The 17918-nt window shown below is 46.2% G+C and overlaps 1 protein-coding gene across 4 annotated transcripts in view; it reads left to right on the forward strand.

Annotated features, from left to right (window-relative positions):
* Positions 1–17918, forward strand: part of Itpr2 (inositol 1,4,5-trisphosphate receptor type 2) — a 414122-nt gene that overhangs the window by 175918 nt on the left and 220286 nt on the right. For all 4 annotated transcript variants that reach the window (XM_027430112.2, XM_035448791.1, XM_035448792.1 and 1 more), the window contains 6 exons: positions 3388–3477; positions 3583–3708; positions 4535–4657; positions 5718–5918; positions 9091–9342; positions 11115–11240. In XM_027430112.2, coding sequence (XP_027285913.1) covers positions 3388–3477; positions 3583–3708; positions 4535–4657; positions 5718–5918; positions 9091–9342; positions 11115–11240 — 918 coding nt within the window. The remainder of the gene's footprint in view (positions 1–3387; positions 3478–3582; positions 3709–4534; positions 4658–5717; positions 5919–9090; positions 9343–11114; positions 11241–17918) is intronic.

A 17918-nucleotide genomic window follows, 5' to 3' on the forward strand; every position in this document is an offset into this window, starting at 1 on the left:
TAAGTTTAGGTCGTGTAGTTGACGGTACCATATTAGTCCTTTGTGACAGTTGTCAAAATGTCATTTGGATTTGTGCTGTAAGCATGGCGCCGCCCCCCAACCTGCCCAGGCCTACTCAGCTCTGGGGTTTTACGTAACTAATTCTCCTACACTGTAGTTTTCCAGTATTTTGTCATTAGAATAAGTTCAGGGCTTTGTGGATTTGATCACTGACCTGGGTTTAATGTTGTGTAGGATATAATGAACACCATCAATTTCTGATCCTAGGGATGTAAAACCTTGAAACATCTTTTTAAAGCCTGTTAATAATAATAATAATAATAATAATAATAATAATACAAACTGCCCTTACACACTGCATAAGTTTGCATATTTCTGAATCTTTATCCCTGCCTTGGAATTATCCAGATATTCTGTGGGTTGATGTTTTTGTTCAGCTTGCTTACACTGACTTATTTTCAGAAATTAAAAAGGATTGTTTATTGAATTCTCCAGTGTTCCCGCCTTTTGTTGACTCCTGGCATCTTTAAATTAAAGTAATTATTCTTCATAATTTCTTCAGAGAGCTGAGCATTTTTTTGTCTCTTCCCTTGGGTTGAACCAAAGAGCATAATTATCGTAATGCCGTGGCCAGTGTTACTTTCCTTTTAATGGTGCTAGGATTCAAACCCAGGACCATGTACATTCCAGGCAAGGGCTCTGCCAATGGGCTGTATCCCCAGCCCAAGGCTGCTATTTTAAAAGCAAGATGGCTTTCTCCTGAGGTCGTTGTCTGCCAGGCTTTGCTGCTTGTTTTTGCTGTTTTCTTTAATGTTGGCAGACTCCGCGTGAGGAGCTCTGCTAGCCTTGAGACTTGCTCTCAGGTTAAGATCTTGATATTGGTTCATCAGAGCTGTTCTTCCTGGTGAAATGGCCTTATGAAAATACGGGCCCCACTTCTGTGATTCGAAGAGGGAGTCTAGTGTTTTGTTTTGTTTTTGTTTTTTGAGATAGGGTACCAAGTAGCCCAGGCTTGCCTCAATCTCGTGATTTTGCACTCAGATTCCCCTGTTTCTAGTGCGCTGAGATTATAGGAGGCCCAGTTTAGAAAAAACAAACAAACAAAAAAAAACATTTGGTTACAATTCTAGAATTTGAAACCTTTGCTTCTCACCGGTGAATCCTTTTTGATAGGAACTGGAAATTCTCCGGCTGGAGTCTAGCTGAGTATCCTACGGAGCTGGTTACCTGTGGGCTGCACCAACCTCCCCAACAAGGCAGGGTTAGCACTAGTCTCTTCTTAGACTCTTGTCTGGCCGACAGTGTCTCACTTGTCCCCCTTCTGTACCTGGGGTGGAGGCTGTGCTGCCCTCAGCTCCCCCTCGAGCCATGGTGACAGCTGACAGACCAGCTCCCATCCGCCTTTCTAAACCCTAAAGGCTTCCAGTGTCCGTCTCTCCCATCATTGGTGACCCCAGTTGTTCTGAGTCGGAGACGGATGCTGGAGAGGGAGAGGGAGGTTAAATGTGGGGCACAGTTGCCTCTCCAGTGGGAGAAGTGTCTGTGACTCAAGTCTGCTGGGGCAAGCAGTAACTCTCAATGACCTCAACCTGCCCACACTTTTTTATACGGTGAGAGGTCGCAGAGGGTTGAGCCTGCTCATGTCTCGGAAACAAAGGGGGCATGAAGTAGGGAGAGGATTTGGGGAGATGGTGTTCCCGAAACCCATGACTCCAAAGGCCAGTTCTCGGAGGCACAGACACAAGAGAGCCTTCTGGGTAGTGATGATACTGGGGTGGTGTTTACAGGGGTTTTCATGCTTGGCAATGGCAGGCGAGTTTCAGACCAGGAGAGCAGGGACAGTATTTACCAGGAATTACCTGAAGAAGAAACGCCAAGCTGATGAGAGGTGCCAGCTTCAGATGGACCGCACCTTTCTGTGGCTCAGAGCCCTTCGCCGGCTTCCTTTGACTAACAGGGAAAGCATTTGCTTTAACTCCTCAGGTTGAGTTAATTTTTTAATTGCTCCTGAGCTTGGGACAAACAAAACACAATGTCAATTTTCCTCATGCACCTCTGTTGCTTTTTCCTGAGCTTAGATGGCAGCCCCCACTAAACAAGGGAGCCCCACACTACCAACATGCAGGAGGTTAGAGTGTTTTTGATGCAACTTGAACTTGACATTGATCCCAGGTGCGGTTCTGTGCAGGCTGTAAACAGTTCTTACCACTTTCCGTGCATATTCCAGATGCTCTCCCCGTGGTACCTTTGATTTCTCTGGAAACTCTGCCCCACCGCCTATGAGGCACCCCTCATACTCAGCTAGCTAGTGTTCATCTTGAAGACCTCAGCTTAAACTTGGGCTCCTCTAGTCACGCTGCCTGAGGCTGAGGCTGCTCTTTTCCTCTCCTTGGATTGCAAGTCTTACTCGGTTCACACCTCTGATTTCTCATTTCAGGGTTCCTGAGGTGGCTGCAGGATCTTTTATTTCTCTCAGAGGAGCTCACAGTAGGCTAGTGTAGGCACATAGTGAGACTTACAAACGTTTTATGGGAAAACATTGCTAATAGGTACTTTTTATATGGCAATTCCAATAGCTGATATTTAAAGTGTGTACGTGTCCTGGATTTCTTTCTGAATGTGATGTAGCAGATAGTGGTTATTGAAATTACTTATTTTCGGTGTCTCAGAATTGTCCATAAGTCTTACGAGTGCAGTAATTTGAAATATTATTTTTTAATTTAATTTCTATTTTTTCTTTCTTCATTTTCCTGCACACACTTGATCTGCTCCAAGTTTGACTCTTACGGATGTCATGGTAACCGGGCACAGCATCCTGGGGTTAAGTTGGCCTTTTATTCCCTGACATGTATCTCAATGCCGTGATGTGCTTGCTCCTTTGTTCATCATTTCCTTACATCTTGTCTTTGGTGATAGAATTATGACTGGTGTGCCCTTGATTTTAACTGTTTCCCCTCCTGAAAATATAAACCCATGGTATGTCTGCAGCACACATAGATTTGTAAACTAGCAATATGTCCAACAGCCCTTTATTTTTAATTTTCACTAATTAATGCTCAGCAATGCTACTCATCTATTTATCGTGTAACTTGGTTTTTATGAGGTTATGGTAGTGTGCATGTTTCCCTCAAGCTGAGAAAATTTTGATGCACCAATAAAAGCTCAAACAACAATTTTAAATAAAACCACTTGGCCATCACTAAGCCACGCTGAGGGTTGGACTTTCTAGAAGTCTAGTTGCCTTTATGTCAGCCATGCTTCTGTAAGGAACCCTAATAAACTCATTGGTTCGCCAAAAAATAAAATAAAATAAAATCACTACAAATTTTATTTTTATTGTAAGAGTGGTAAGTTATTACAAACATATAACACATATGTTCTCTTCAGGAATCCAACCTCTTGAGTCCGGTGCAGGATGGCGTGAAGACGCCGCAAATTGACAGCAACAAAGGCAACAACTACCGGATCGTCAAGGAGGTCAGCAGCCTGGGTGCGGTCTCTCTGCGTGTGCACACAGGGGTTGTTTTTGTTCAGGTGCATGTTACATGGCTGTGTCTAATGCAGCACTTCATCTCGTTAAAGATCTTGATCAGGCTGAGTAAGCTCTGCGTGCAGAACAAGAAGTGTCGCAACCAACACCAGCGATTGCTGAAGAACATGGGGGCTCACGCGGTGGTGCTGGACCTTCTGCAGATCCCCTACGAAAAGGTTTGCCCTGTCCCGCCTTCCTTCAGATCTGTGTTACTGAAAATGTATCACCAAGTTTAAAGAATTTTTCTCTCCTTAATTGTTTAAGAGGACAACCCCTACCCATTGCCCAGTGTCCTTGGATTCTTTCCTGTGTTTCCCACACACAAGGGTGTGCTTTTGTGAAACCTGCTTCCACCTTGTAAATTAGGAAGAAGCACGATACACCATCACCTAATCCAACACAGCGCGCAGGTTTCTTCCATAGTTCCAGCCATGTCCGGTTGAGAAAAGCATCTGCTTTAGGAGCACGCTAACTCTGGGCTTGGTTGTTCTGTCTGCTCTCTCTCAGTCCTGATCTCTCTTGTAGACTGACAGTTATTCTGGAGAGCGTCCCTCACTTCCTCCTTTGCTCAGGTATCTTCAGTGGGAACATGGAAGGATTCTAGTTTCTGTGTCGAGCTTCCTAGCAGGCACATGAGGCTCTGATTTGTTCCCACATGAGTGATGGATGCGTCTGCTGGTTTGTCCACTGTAAGGACCTCCCTCTCCCTTTGTAATAACTAACTATTCTTTCCTGAGGTTCCATTGAGAATACCCCGTCCTTCATCCAGCCTTTAATTCACATTTTTTGTTAGCATGGGCATGGGTGGGTAATTGGAAAGTCTGGAGGAAAGATGGAGAGGGTGGGAGGAATGGAGCAGACAGGCAGGAAGAATAGAGAAGGAGAGAACGGTCTAGAAAGGAAGGGACAGAGCCACGGAGGCGGCATGCTTGGTGGAGGGAGGTGGTTTTGTGTAAGCCTGTCCTCCGTTCTCGGTGTCACGTGCTGCCCTTTCGCCTGCAGAACGATGAGAAGATGAACGAGGTGATGGAATTAGCCCACGCCTTCCTGCAGAACTTCTGCCGGGGGAACCCACAGAATCAAGTTCTCCTTCACAAACATCTCAACCTGTTCCTGACTCCTGGAGTAAGTACCGTGGCGGCCCCTAACACTTACGGCAGAGCGCGTACAGCATTTACTGCTCTGTGAAAAACTTTGTTGACCTTTGCACATCGTTCTTCCCTGGAGATTCACTCCATAAACTTGAGTGTTTCCGTAGAAGAAACTCTTAATTAGAAAATTTAGACAAATTTCATCTGCAAACGGTGGTTTCATTTACGACATGCGATTCAATGTTAGAATAAGGATTTTAGAAAGCTTAGTGCTTTTTTCATGATACCATGATGAAGCTAAATATGGAAGCTGGGGTTGTAGCTCAGTAATCGACAGTTTGTCTGGCGTGTTCAGGACCTAGCACCACAAAACCCGAACCGAAAACAAACTCACAGGAGCTAGATGCTGAATATTCCAAGGTTGCGTTGACTATGACTGGCTGAAAGCCTGGGGGCAGATCTTGGGGCTGAAGAAGAGCATTTCTGTGGAAACGTGAGGACCTGGGTTCAGATCCCCAGTGCCCACATAGAAGCCAGACACGGCCTCGTGTGCCCGTAATATCGGTGTGGACGGCAGAGACAGGAGAACTGGAGGAGCCTGCTGGCCGGTCAGTGTAATTGGGATAGGTCTCAGGTTCAGTGAGAGACTCTGCCTCAAGGGAATAAGAAGGACAGTGACAGAGGAGTGCGCCGATCCTGCTGTGGTCTCTGCATGTGCATGTCCATACATGTACAGCACGTGTACCTGTGAGCACATATACGTGTGCACACAACACACATGCTTATACCATACTCTCACAAAAGGATAAAAAACTAGCAGATCTTTAGAGCCAAGTTGGAATAACGAATAAGCTGCCCCCAAGTCGCTGACAGTGCACTTGCTAATTTCCTCTCTCCAGCTGAGTCCCATTGTGAGGCAGATGTCTGTCTGTCCTTCAGTGGTTCATGACTCATGGTGTCTCACCCAGGACAGGCACTGGCCACTCATGGTGGCTTCACTTAGGACACCAGGCCCATGGCAGTCAGGGAACATAGGCCCTGTGGTGTAGAACCCTGGCCCCGCCCAGTCACGCAGGTGCGCCCTCTCTGCTCAGCTCCTGGAAGCAGAAACCATGCGACACATCTTCATGAACAACTATCACCTGTGCAACGAGATCAGCGAGAGGGTCGTCCAGCACTTTGTGCACTGTATTGAGACGCACGGCCGCCACGTGGAGTACCTGCGGTTCCTGCAGACGATCGTGAAAGCAGATGGCAAATACGTGAAGAAATGCCAGGACATGGTAATGACCGAGGTAGGTTTGTGCCTGGACCCGCGTCGCCAGCTTGTAGCGGGAAAGACCTCCGGAGCCATCTGGGTTTACTGTGACTGCTGAGGCACCCACAGGTTTACACTGGTGCAGTGCAGTGACTCAGGGCCATCTGACCTCACGGTCTTATTAAGAGTTTTTCTTTTTGATCTGTAACGGAATTGGATCCGTTACATAATGGGTCATTTTTAAATTTGAAAAATCGTGTGTGTGTGTGTGTGTGTGTGTGTGTGTGTGTGTGTGTGTGTGTGTGTGTGTGTGTGTGTGACTCTCTCTGTGTGTGTGTGTCTGTGTGTCTGTGTGCGTGCGTGTGTGTGTGTGTGTGTGTGTGTGTGTGTGTGTGTGTGTGTGTATGCCTACACATGTAGGCAATCATAGCTATTAATTTCCTATTTAAGTTTTCTTGTATCCCATATATTTTGAGATATTATCTTTTATTTTCTTTTGTTTCTGGGAATTATTTTATTAGTTGCATCAATGACAAATTCATCATTTAATAGTATGTCATACAATATCTATTAAGTTTCATCGGATATCTGTTAAGTCCCTTTGATCAATGGTATCATTGAATTCAGCTGTTAAATTACTCTTTTTATTTTTGTTTAAATGACCTATCAGTTAGTGAGGGTGAAGTGTTGATCTCACACAATATTCTTGTGTTGGGATAATTGAGTTTGTTTCATACAATTAGATGCACATATATTCAGAGAATATGTGTTTATAATTATAACATAATGATAATTGATTGCTCACTTAATGAGTATAAAATGACCTTCTTTATTCTTTCCCATTAATTTTATCATAAGTCTGTTTTGTCGGATGTGGGAACATCAGCACGTGTTTGTCTCCTAGGTTGATTTGCTAGAGAAGTATTTTCCATTCTTCACCCGAGTTTAGTAGTTGTGTTTTATCAAGAGGTGTATTTCTTGGAGGCAACAAATTCATGGTTCCTGATTTTTATACACTTTATTACTCTGTTAAAAATTGTGTGTGTATGCATATGTGTCTGTATGTGTGTATGTGTGCATGTCTCTAATGTGTGCATGTGAGCATGTGTGCATGCCTTTGTGTGCATGCCTCTATGTGCATGTAAGCATGTGTGCATGCCTCTGTGTGCATGTAAGCATGTGTGTGTTGTGCATGTCTCTAATGTGTGCATGTGAGGATGTGTGCATGTCTTGTGTGCATGCCTCTGTGTGCATGTAAGCATGTGTGCATGTCTCTGTGTGCATGCCTCTGTGTGAATGTAATCATGTAAGCATGTGTGCATGTCTCTGTGTGCATGTGTGCATGTCACTAATGTGTGCATGTAAGCATGTGTGCATGTATGCATGCGTGCATGTAAGCGTGTCTGCATGTCTCTGTGTGCATGTCTCTGTGTGCATGTAAGCATGTGTTCATGTCTCTGTGTGCCTGTGTGCATGTCTGTTTGTGCACCATGTGTATGTATGTGCCTGTGGAGACCAGTAGAGGGAGTTAGATCCCCTGGAGATGGAGCAACACCTATTTATAACCTGCTTGATATGGGTGCTGGGACTTGAGCCTGGGTTTTCTGCAAGAGCCACAAGTGCTCTTAACCATTGAGCCACCTCTCCAGCTCCTACAATGGGTGAAATCTTAGGAGATCACAAGGTTATTTGGAATTAACACCATTTTTCTATTTAAAAATTCCTCTTTCTGAATGATAGGACAGGTACTCTCTGCCACTGTTTGTAATAGTTTTGAGGAACAGCGCATGAGTTAATAAGTGATTGACAGGGCTCTATTAGAGCAGTAGGAACTGGGTATTTTGAATGAGGTAAGAACTTAGGAAAGTGAGCTAACTGCTTTGGAAAGGTTGATGTGGGTTAGCTGCTCACTAGGGACACAAAGGTGGCCCTTTGGAGAACTGGTGACTAGATGCAGGCTGGTGGCCTGTGCATCAGAGCAGCTCCACCCACAGCTGCAAGGAAGCTGTTACCCGGGGGGATCGCGTTGGTCTGGGGAAATTTCCATCGCCACATGCCTTTCAGTTAGAAGTGAGAGATGTCTGATGTCTCTGTGTTGATTTCATATGTCACCCAGAAATCTTAAAATGCAATGCAGCCTAAGACGATAAACTTTTACAAATGACCTGTAAATAAACAATGAAAAGCGCACTGTGAAGCAAATACGTAGGCCCTTCCTTTGGCACCTATCAAAGGAAATGCTTCTGTGTATAAGGAAATCGTTGTAATATTATGCATAAGCATATTTGGATACATAAATTCCTTTGCAACAGGACTGTCAAAGTCAGCCAATCAGTTAATTGGCTCATTGATTTAAATGTTACCAATTTAAATATAGTAACTAAATTGAAATTTACATATCATCCATAACCTGACCAAATATTTCCTATCAGGCTTAGAAAATTGGTGTCAGTAATAGATAATAGCATGGTAAATAAAATTTGCTGCCATCTTGAGCGCTAAAAGCATACAACAAAATATGAGGAGCATTCATTCATGTCCCAAGTGTACCACTCAACATTCATGTCCAAGTGTACCCCGCTTGTCATCTCAGCTGTTCTACTCTCCGATGCCCTCCCATAAAATGAGGACATTTCCAGGTATTCATACAGTTGTAAGTACTTGAAGCAATGTGTAAGTTTGCTTACTTACTAATGCGAATGCTTTTCTATGATTCATTTCATTTTTAATGTGTATAGAAGTGTGTCAGTCTGTGGGTTTGTGCACGTGAGTGCACTGCCTGAAGAGGCCAGAAGAGGGCGTCAGATCCTCTGGTCCTCTGCAGGAGCAGGGGCTTCTCTGTCTTTCCAGTCCTTCACTTTACTACTTTATAGAAAACAGACTCAGGAACTCAGACGTTCGCTTCCCTAGTGCTGGGGTTACAGGTCTGCACCCCCAGGACTGGCTCAGTGCTGTTTGGTTCTTATCCCATCTGCTGGTCTCATATCCCCGGCCCAGTTTTGGCAGCATCAGTCACCAGTCACTTGGCATTTGACCTTTCTCTCCTCCTACCCGAGGAAGCTCTGCTTTTGCAGTGTGTGTGTGTGTGTGTGTGTGTGTGTGTGTCCGCGTGCTTGTTTCTGTTTGTAAACAGATCTGTGTGTCGTCAGGTAGGTCGAAACTCTTAGAAATGTCGAAATCTGCTATGCGGCCTCTTTTCTTCACTTCAGTTGATCAACGGGGGTGAAGATGTGCTGATATTTTACAACGACAGAGCATCATTTCCCATCCTCCTCAACATGATGTGCTCAGAGAGAGCCCGCGGGGATGAGAGCGGCCCCCTAGCCTACCACATCACCCTTGTGGAGTTGCTGGCAGCCTGTACGGAGGGGAAGAACGTCTACACCGAAATCAAGTGCAATTCTCTCTTGCCTCTGGACGACATCGTGAGGGTGGTGACCCATGACGACTGTATCCCTGAGGTCAGCCCGACAAACGCTTATCACGTGTAGAATGCTCCTGTCTTTAAAGCTCACCTGGGTGTTGGGCGTCTCCCATGGTAATAGTTATGATGACACCACATATTTAGTAGAGGGATTATTGGTCATGTAATTTTCAAAGTGGAAAAGAGCACAAAGACTTTGAGCTTTGTTTGCACAGAAGGAAGACAGGCCCCTTGACTAACAACTACAAATGTCTCGTAAGGTAGTGGGTTTTCAGGGAAAGGTTCACTTGTAGTTTTGAGTGTGAACCCGGTAGCTCATTGGTGAGTCAGTCATTGGTGAGAGAGCCTAGGCCGGTGCTGCAGGGACCCACCATAGATCCATGGCTTTACCTGGCTGCACAGAGTATGAGTCTTCTCGAGAGCATGCCACACCCTCTCTCAGCCTCTCTTCTACCTCAGCTTTGACAACTGGGGAAAAATACCTGGCAGAGAGTGATTATCGGCTGAGGAAACCCGGATTGTCAGTGAGGCTTCCAGGAACACACAGTGTAATGATTTCTTTCTTTTCCGCTGTTATGGTATGTCACGACAAGTTCATAAATATGTGCTATACACTAAAGGACATAAAATCAAAAGGGGTCAGGGGAGGTCTCAGTCCCTATTCCGGTCACCTTGAGCCATGACAACACAGTCAAGAACCTGAAGGAGTATTTATGTGGAACCGTTAGCATCTCAGTCCCAGGGTCCTTCCTGCTTTGGTGGGGCTGAGATGGCACAGCAGAGAAGGGTGGAGTGGAGGAGAGGACCGTGGGCTCAGTCTTTATCCGAGGTCCTGGTCTTTCCATGCCAGACCCCGTGTTCAGTTCCTGCTTGGGGTCCCGCCTTTCCTGTGTTCATTTCATGCTTTACTTCTTCAGAGAAGAGTCCTCTGGCTATGCAGATACGGCCACCCACATCTCCAATGGAGAACTGGCCAGTTGACTTTCATTAAACCTCATGCCTTCCTCCAAGAGGGTCGGCTCTAGGAGGGTAATGGCCATGTATGGTTCACAATTATCATTTGGGTACCTCAGTCAGAGCAGATGCCAGCAAATGTGTCTCCAGCAACTTCAACAGTGAGTCAGGGTTTTTATCCAATGTTCTTTAACTGTGTTGTTGACTCCCGCAGTCACCAACACTTCCAGCATCCACAGTTTTAAAGTAAAACAGTCACTGCATCTGCTTAATAGGATTGAGAGAGATTTTGTTCAATTAGAGGAGACATGGGGATGGCCCAAGGGCTTCATGCCTGGTGGACAATGAGTAAGTACAGCTGCTTTGGAGATGATGGTGTCTCAGCTCATCCTAGCCCATGGCCAGTCTCAACACGGCACACGCCATTGAGGATTGTTTTCTAGACGCCAGTGGAGCCGCAGGAAGCCCGGTAGGCAGGAAAGCTCGTCCTTCTTCCTCATGGCTCTGTCTCAGAGTCCCGGAATCCCATGGAATGACTGACATGATTTGTTTCTATGTACAGCCTTCTCTCGGAGACACTTGAGCTCTTCCTAGTGTCTCAAGGACGCTAGGTTTGCTCTGAGTTAAGCTCTTGTTTTCACAGCAGTCTCTGGGTGTGGGGGAATGGAATGATGGACCACAGGCTTCCCTGGACCAGGGTGGAATAGCTGTTAAAGGGAAGAGAGCAGGGAGCCTGCACATGTCCAAAACAAACCGTGATCTGCTACAGGAGCCCGCAAGACGGCATTTCATGTTGTAGAATGGAAGGCGGTGGGTGAAAAATTGAACTTGCTTTTGCGTTTGAAACTCACACAGGTGAAGATTGCATACGTGAACTTCGTCAATCACTGTTATGTTGACACGGAAGTGGAGATGAAAGAAATCTATACAAGTAACCACATTTGGAAGTTATTTGAAAACTTCTTGGTGGATATGGCAAGGGTAAGTTAAACGCTCTTCGTGGGGTAAGATCATCGGTATTGATTGGTACTGATTTTGATTAAGCAGTAAATGTCTAGATGAAAAATTTGCAGTTAAACCAACTACATTTCGATCTAGTCTGTTTTATCCATGAAGTTGTGAATGAGCTCCAGGAGATCGTGAGCGACGTTGTTACTGTAAACAGAACACCTAACTTGGCGTGGGCCGTGACAGGTGACAGTTTACATTTATAAATGACAGCATTTGTCTGTTACTAAAGGGAATTGTAGGAGCCTTGCTACAATGTTGGAGGAGACATTTGGCAGAGGCCATTTTCTAGTTAACCTTTTGCCGAGAAGGCAATTAAAGCCACAGATGGAGGAGGCCTCAAGTGGTCCAGGGAGGACCGTGAGCAGACTTCTCATGATCCCTGTTACAGTCTTCCCTGGCTCTGATAATTTGGTCATCTGGACTTTTCATGAATGTTCCCCAGATCACATTCTGCCTTTACTTTGAGTCTGTTTCCTTTTTTTTTTTAAATTGGGAGGTGGCATGTGGCAATAGGTATCATTTTATAGATACGTCTGCCTTGAGTGTTTTCTCTGGGAAAATGTGTAAGTAACAAGGAAGGGATGCTGTTTACTCTTTTGTGCTGTCTCTTTTGCATAACAAATCATTATTAGCACCAGGGGCTTTATATATATATTTTTTCAAACAAGGCTTCATTCCATAGTGCAGGTGGGCCTGGAGTAACTCCAGGCAAGCCTCAAACTCACAGCTATCATCCTGCCTCAGCCCCATAAGTATTGGGAATACAGGTGTGAGCCACCATACCAGGCTCTCTCATTTGAGTTTTAAGAGCGACAAGATGTGAAATTTGAATAAGGATTTTTCTAGGAAAGGCAGAATATCCACAGCTCCTTAGACCTGGTACAAATTAAGGTGACCTGCGCAGTCCCTTAGGCCGTCCTGCCCCCTGCAGCCCTAGTAGCTTATGCAGGCCTAAACTTGTTAGAGGCTGGGGATTCCCAGAATCTTACAAGTACGATTGCTACCGTATCTGGTAGTTGGTGGCCTCCCTTGCACTCTTTCTGGAGGAGGGGAGATGAAATCCATACGCTAGCGCTCCCACCGTAAACCCGGGCAGCCAAGAACAACCCTGGACGAAAAGGTGGATCATGTGTTCTTCCTAGTTAGTCAAGCGTTTCCAGAGGAAATGTGTTCGTTTTGCTTTTGGTGTGGTAGAGTGATCTTCACTAGGTTCAAGTACAGGCGTAGTTAGTCCCTTCCCGTTTTACATCATCTTTGTGTGACCAGCAAGAAGTCACTTCGTCCTTCCTTTCTGGGCTAAATCACAGCTAGGTCTTCCACACTTAGCTCACACCATTACCGTTGCTGTTGCCACTGACATGAGGAAAGTGCAGCTCTCACCAGCTGTGGTCAGCTCCCGAGGAGTCCTTGAAGCGAAGGGTAAATTCAGGGACTGCACTGGTGCAGGAGGATGTTAAAGACCTTCCAGGTGGATGGGCATGAATCTTCGGAGTTCCCTGGTGCCTCTGACTGAGATAAGCTGGAGAGAGAGAGAGCAAGGTCACACTCTCAGAAGTTGTCAGCTGTCACGCTAACATGGAGCTAATTTTCTTAAAACTAAAGAGAGCTAGTGGTGGCTGCCTGACCCAGCTACTCCTGCACCCACGCAATCTTTCCACTTAGGAATTCAGAGACTGTGCACCTTTTGTTTTCCTGAGTTTGCTTAAGTGGCTGATTATGAAGTATTGCTTATTACATGAAGGCTCCACTCTGGGAGGCTTCCTGGAATTCCTGCCTGTCTGCTCAGGTTGACTGCTGAGGCCTTTGTTCACCTCAGCTTCTTTTTTTGTCCTTCAAAGCAGAGCTTTTCCAGGGTAGACATGAAACCACCTGGCATTTTCCAGAAGAGGAAACCCAGGGCACAGGGTCCCTTCCTCTCTCTTCAGGAAGTTTCCACATTCTAGTAACAAAACAACCCAGGTGGCCTTCTGCGCAGCTTTCCATACAGATGGCTGAGCCCCGCTCCCCAGGGTCTCAGACTCGGCACTTGGGAGACAAGACGTTTGAAACAAGTCTTATGTGGCACCACGGTTGGTCCTGGGGTGACCCAAGAGCCACTGCAGTGGGATCTGGAAGGGATGTCAAAGGAATCAGTCAGACTGGGGTTCAGATCCAAACTCTGTCTTTCCCTGACTGCCTTACATATACTGGGAAAGGCACTGTAACCCTGGTTGCCTTACAATAAATACATTTTCCCAGGGGCCCTGGGAAGAGCCGGTGAGGTAACACACAATAAGTTCTTAGCGCATCCTGCTCTTTGCAAAGGCCTTGGTGGCATTATGTCATTACCAGGATTATCACAAGGCTGTGAGAAGCCTTTTGGGCAGTTTCAGGAGCTTCTCCGAGTCCTAAGTGATATTGATGACATAATGACATTGAGAGAGGCAAAAACAGACTGTTCATACAGGCGAGAGCCAGACCTTGTGTTCATGCAACCAGACAAACATTACTTGGGCTTGCATGATGCTAAACATGCATGAAGCCAGGCATGCATATAGCCAGACCTGACAGATACTATGCATGAAGCTGGGCATGAATTAAGCTGGAAGCTGAAAAATGCATGAAGCCAGGTATGCATGTATCAAGGCATGCATGAAGCCAAGCATGTATGAAGCCAGGCATGCAGGGTAGTAGAATGTGAATGAAGCCAGCTACACATGAGATCGGACGTGAATTAAGCTGGAAGCTGAAATTGCATGAAATCAGGTATCTCAGAGTTTCTATTGCTGCGAAGAGATGACATGCCTCAGCAACTCTTTTTTTTTTTTAAATATTATTATTGTTATTTTAGAGGCACTCATATTTACATATCCATCCCCCCATTCCCTCGCCCTCCCATCCAATGTTCCCCACCAACACCCAACCCACCCCCCACCTCCTCCCCAGAGATAGTGAGGTCCTCCACAGGGGACCTTCAAGTCTGTCATATGATTCAGGGGAGGGCCTAGACCCTCCTTCCTGTATCTGGGCTGCAATAGTATCCCTCCATAGGGAATGGGCTGCCAACGCCCATTTGTGCTCTAGGGATAAACACTGGCTCCACTGTTGGAGGTCCCATAGACTGTCTTGGCCTCCTAGCTGGCACCCACATTCAGAGGGCTTGGTTTGGTCCAATGCTGTTTCCCCGGCTTTACGACTAGGGTCTGCATGCTCTCACTAGGTCAGGTCAACTGTTTCTGTGGGTTTCTCCAGCCCTGTCTTGGCTCCTTTGCTCATCCCTCCTCCTTCTCTGCAACTGGATTCCAGGAGTATGGTTCAGTGCTTAGCTGTGGGTGCCTGTTTCTGTTTCGATCAACTATTGGATGAATGTTCTAGGAATGTTAACCAAGGTAGACATCAATTTCATCATAGGGGAAGGGCATCAAAGGCAGCCTCTTCACCACTGCCTAAATTCTTAGTTGGGGTCATCCCTGTGGATCCCCTAACATTTCCCCTGTGCCAGACCTCTCTTCAAACCTGTACTGTCTCCCTCTATCAAGGCATCTCCCTTCTTGCCCTCCTCTATTCCTCCCCCATCTCAGTCCTCTTGTTCTCCTCCCCCACCCCTTCTCCCTTTCCCACCTCCTTTCTCTCCCCCCTCCTGTGCTCCCAATTTGCTTAAGGGTTCTTGTCCCCCTCCCCTTCCTCAAGGGACTATGCAATCTTCTCGTGGGGTCCTCCTTGTTTCCTAGCTCCTCTGGCAGTGTGGATTGTAGGCTGGTGATCCTTAGCTCTATGTCTAAAAATCATATATGAGGTGGAGGGAGGAGGCCACAGCAACTCTTATACAGGAAAACATTTAATTGGGGGCAGCTTACAGTTCAGAAAGTCAGTCCATTATCATCGTGGCAGAGAGCATGGATCACTTAGGCAGACATGGTGCTGGAGAAGGAGCCACGAGTTCTTCATCCAGATCAGTAGGCAGCAGGAAGAGAAAGTGACACTGGGCCTGGTTGAGCATCTGAAACCTCAAAGCCCACCCCTCAGTGACACACTTCCTCCAACAAGGCTGCACCTACACCATCAAGGCCACACCTCCTAACAGTGCCATTCCCTATGACCAATGGAGGCCTCATTCAAACCACCACACCAGGTGTGCAAGAAGCCAGGCATGCATGGATTCAGGTCTGTGTGAAGCCGTGTGCAGACATCACTTGATACAAACTGCTGTCAAGGAAAAGCATCAGACTCAGGTGTGAACAGCAAACTCCTAAAACCCCGGAGCCATTGATTGCCATCAGAGAGAAGGAGCTGGTGAAGAGTTGTGCTGGAAGCTGGGTTGAGGGCACCCAACATGGCAGGGGTGAAAGAGGAGAGCTCATGGCTGGTGTCCAGTCTTAGTTTTCAGCATCTATTTCTAAAATGATGCCATTCCTATGTTTAGCATGCTTTGGTTTTTATTTCTACACAACTTAAAATGTAAAGATTCTCACACTGACTCCAAGTTTTCTTTATTATAGCTTTTACCCTGATTTTACCTGAGCAGCAACATGGGGCAGTCCAGTCAAGCAAAGGTGTAACATATACCACGAGTCACCAGTCCTCCTTGCCAGGCCTACTTTGAAACTATAAAGCTGTGAAACTTAGAAAACTTCTAGGTGGCCTCATAATTTTGCTCCTGGAGTCCAGATGCATAATTTTCAGCTGACCCCCCTGCTTGTTATAGCCTGGGAAGGAAGGCTTCCATCCCAACCCCCAGCTCCAGCAGCTTCTCAAAGTTAGCCTTCGTGTCTGCCAGTGTTTTGCCCATGCCCTATACTGGTTCTCTTTTGGGCTGTGTCCGATGTTCTGTTTCCGTATCTTTGGATTCTCCGTAGCCTGCCTGAGCCTGCACAATTGTATTTCGGTAGAAACTCGGAGAAGAGTTTATCTAAAAAGACAAATGAAGTCTCAAAGCTAGCAGCCACGCGGCTTCTGCTTCCTTCCCACACTTTTCTGTAGTCATCACTACCAGGTCTTGGGGTTCTCAGAAAGCCGTCTGGAGTCACTACTGTTTGTGTCTTCCATTTTCCTCTTCATGGCCTTTATCCCTCATAAGGGGCAAGCACCCACAGGAGTGGTCCAGTGGGTAAAGGGCTTTATCGGGTAAAGGAGCTTGCTGCCAAGTTTGAGCCTGGGAACACATGTGGTAGAAGGAGACTCCGGCAAAGCTGTTTAATAAATGTAAAAATCATTTTTGAAAGACACACAGAAAATCTTTCCTGAAAAATAGCTTTTAATAAGCTCGCTGTGTTATATTGTCTCATGTGGTCATCTTTCTGATGTCCCGACAGAGACGGGGCCCATGAGCTGTAAAACAGCACACCGGGGCAGTGACCAAGTCATTAGACCCAGAAGAAGTTGTTGCTGCCTTTCAGACTGTTAATGGCGGCCCACTTTGATCTATGTTCTAATGCAGCTGAAACCTGTGCGTGTGGGGCAGAAATGGTTTTCTTCGTCTTGGTAACTGCTTGTTGTTGCAGTCAGGGGACTCGGGCCATTATCAGGAGGCCACCTAGAAGGGGTGGGTGATGATTGGTGTTAGTCTCAGACTGTAGGTGTAATTTTTTGAAGATGTTTCCGCCTTGGCTATCCCTTTGGAGACCTTACGGCCACCAGCTGTACTCTGAGTAATGTCCTGACAGAACAAAATTAGACCAAGAAATAATATAGGATGTGTGTCCACTGAGTGTCATATCAGTCATCGATTAACAAGACAGACCAGGATACCGTGTTTTCAGTAGATTGCTTGGGCCATTCGCTCCCTTTCCTGCCAAGCAGAAGTTTGGAGATGGGGAGAATGTGTGTCTGCCATAAAACTGCTTCTGCGTGGTCTTTGTTAGACAGGACTAAGCAGATGTGCTATGATTTTGTTGATTTTTTTGTTTGTTTGTTTTTGGTTTTTCGAGACAGGGTTTCTCTGTGTAGCTTTGGAGCCTATCCTGGCACTCGCTCTGTAGACCAGGCTGGCCTCGAACTCACAGAGATCTGCCTGCCTCTGCCTTCCAAGTGTTGGGATTAAAGGTGTGGGTCACCAACCAATGTCCGGCAATTTTGTAAAAAGTTGAATGGACATTAATAAGATTCACTTGAAAGTGTTCTTTTTATGTGGCCCAAGAAGCTATCGTGGCAGGGACTGGAGACGTGTCTTCTGTAGATTTTGCCCCCTCTGTGGCACCTTTCGCTCAGTGGTAACTTTGCAGACCCAGTTTTATGTTGTTTCTCGTCCTTCCCTGAATGCTTAGTGCTTCATGTGGTCGGCAGTATCCATTCTAGTCCATCAGTTCTAACCCCCTCCCCCGAGTGTGTATCTGTTCATGTGTGCAGGGGTGTGTGTAATGGCTGTGTGGAGGGTAGAGGTCAACCTGGGGTATCATTCTTCAGAGGTTCTATCCATCTTAGTTTTAGGGACAGGGTTTCTCACTGAGTCTGTCACCAGCCAGTGAACAAGCACCTCCCTGTTTCTGCCTCCAGCACTGGTTTCATGTGTGTGCCACCATACCAAGCTGATTTTTTCTCATTTTTAAGATGTATTCTGAGGCTTGAACTAGTAAGGCAAGCCTGTAAGGTAAGCACTTTACTGATCGAGCTCCTTAAGTCCTTTATCTGTGTTCCCGGAGTCAGCCAGTCTGTCTGTCTGTCTGTCTGTCG

This window comes from Cricetulus griseus, chromosome 8, assembly GCF_003668045.3.
Source record: "Cricetulus griseus strain 17A/GY chromosome 8, alternate assembly CriGri-PICRH-1.0, whole genome shotgun sequence".
NCBI lineage: Eukaryota > Metazoa > Chordata > Mammalia > Rodentia > Cricetidae > Cricetulus > Cricetulus griseus.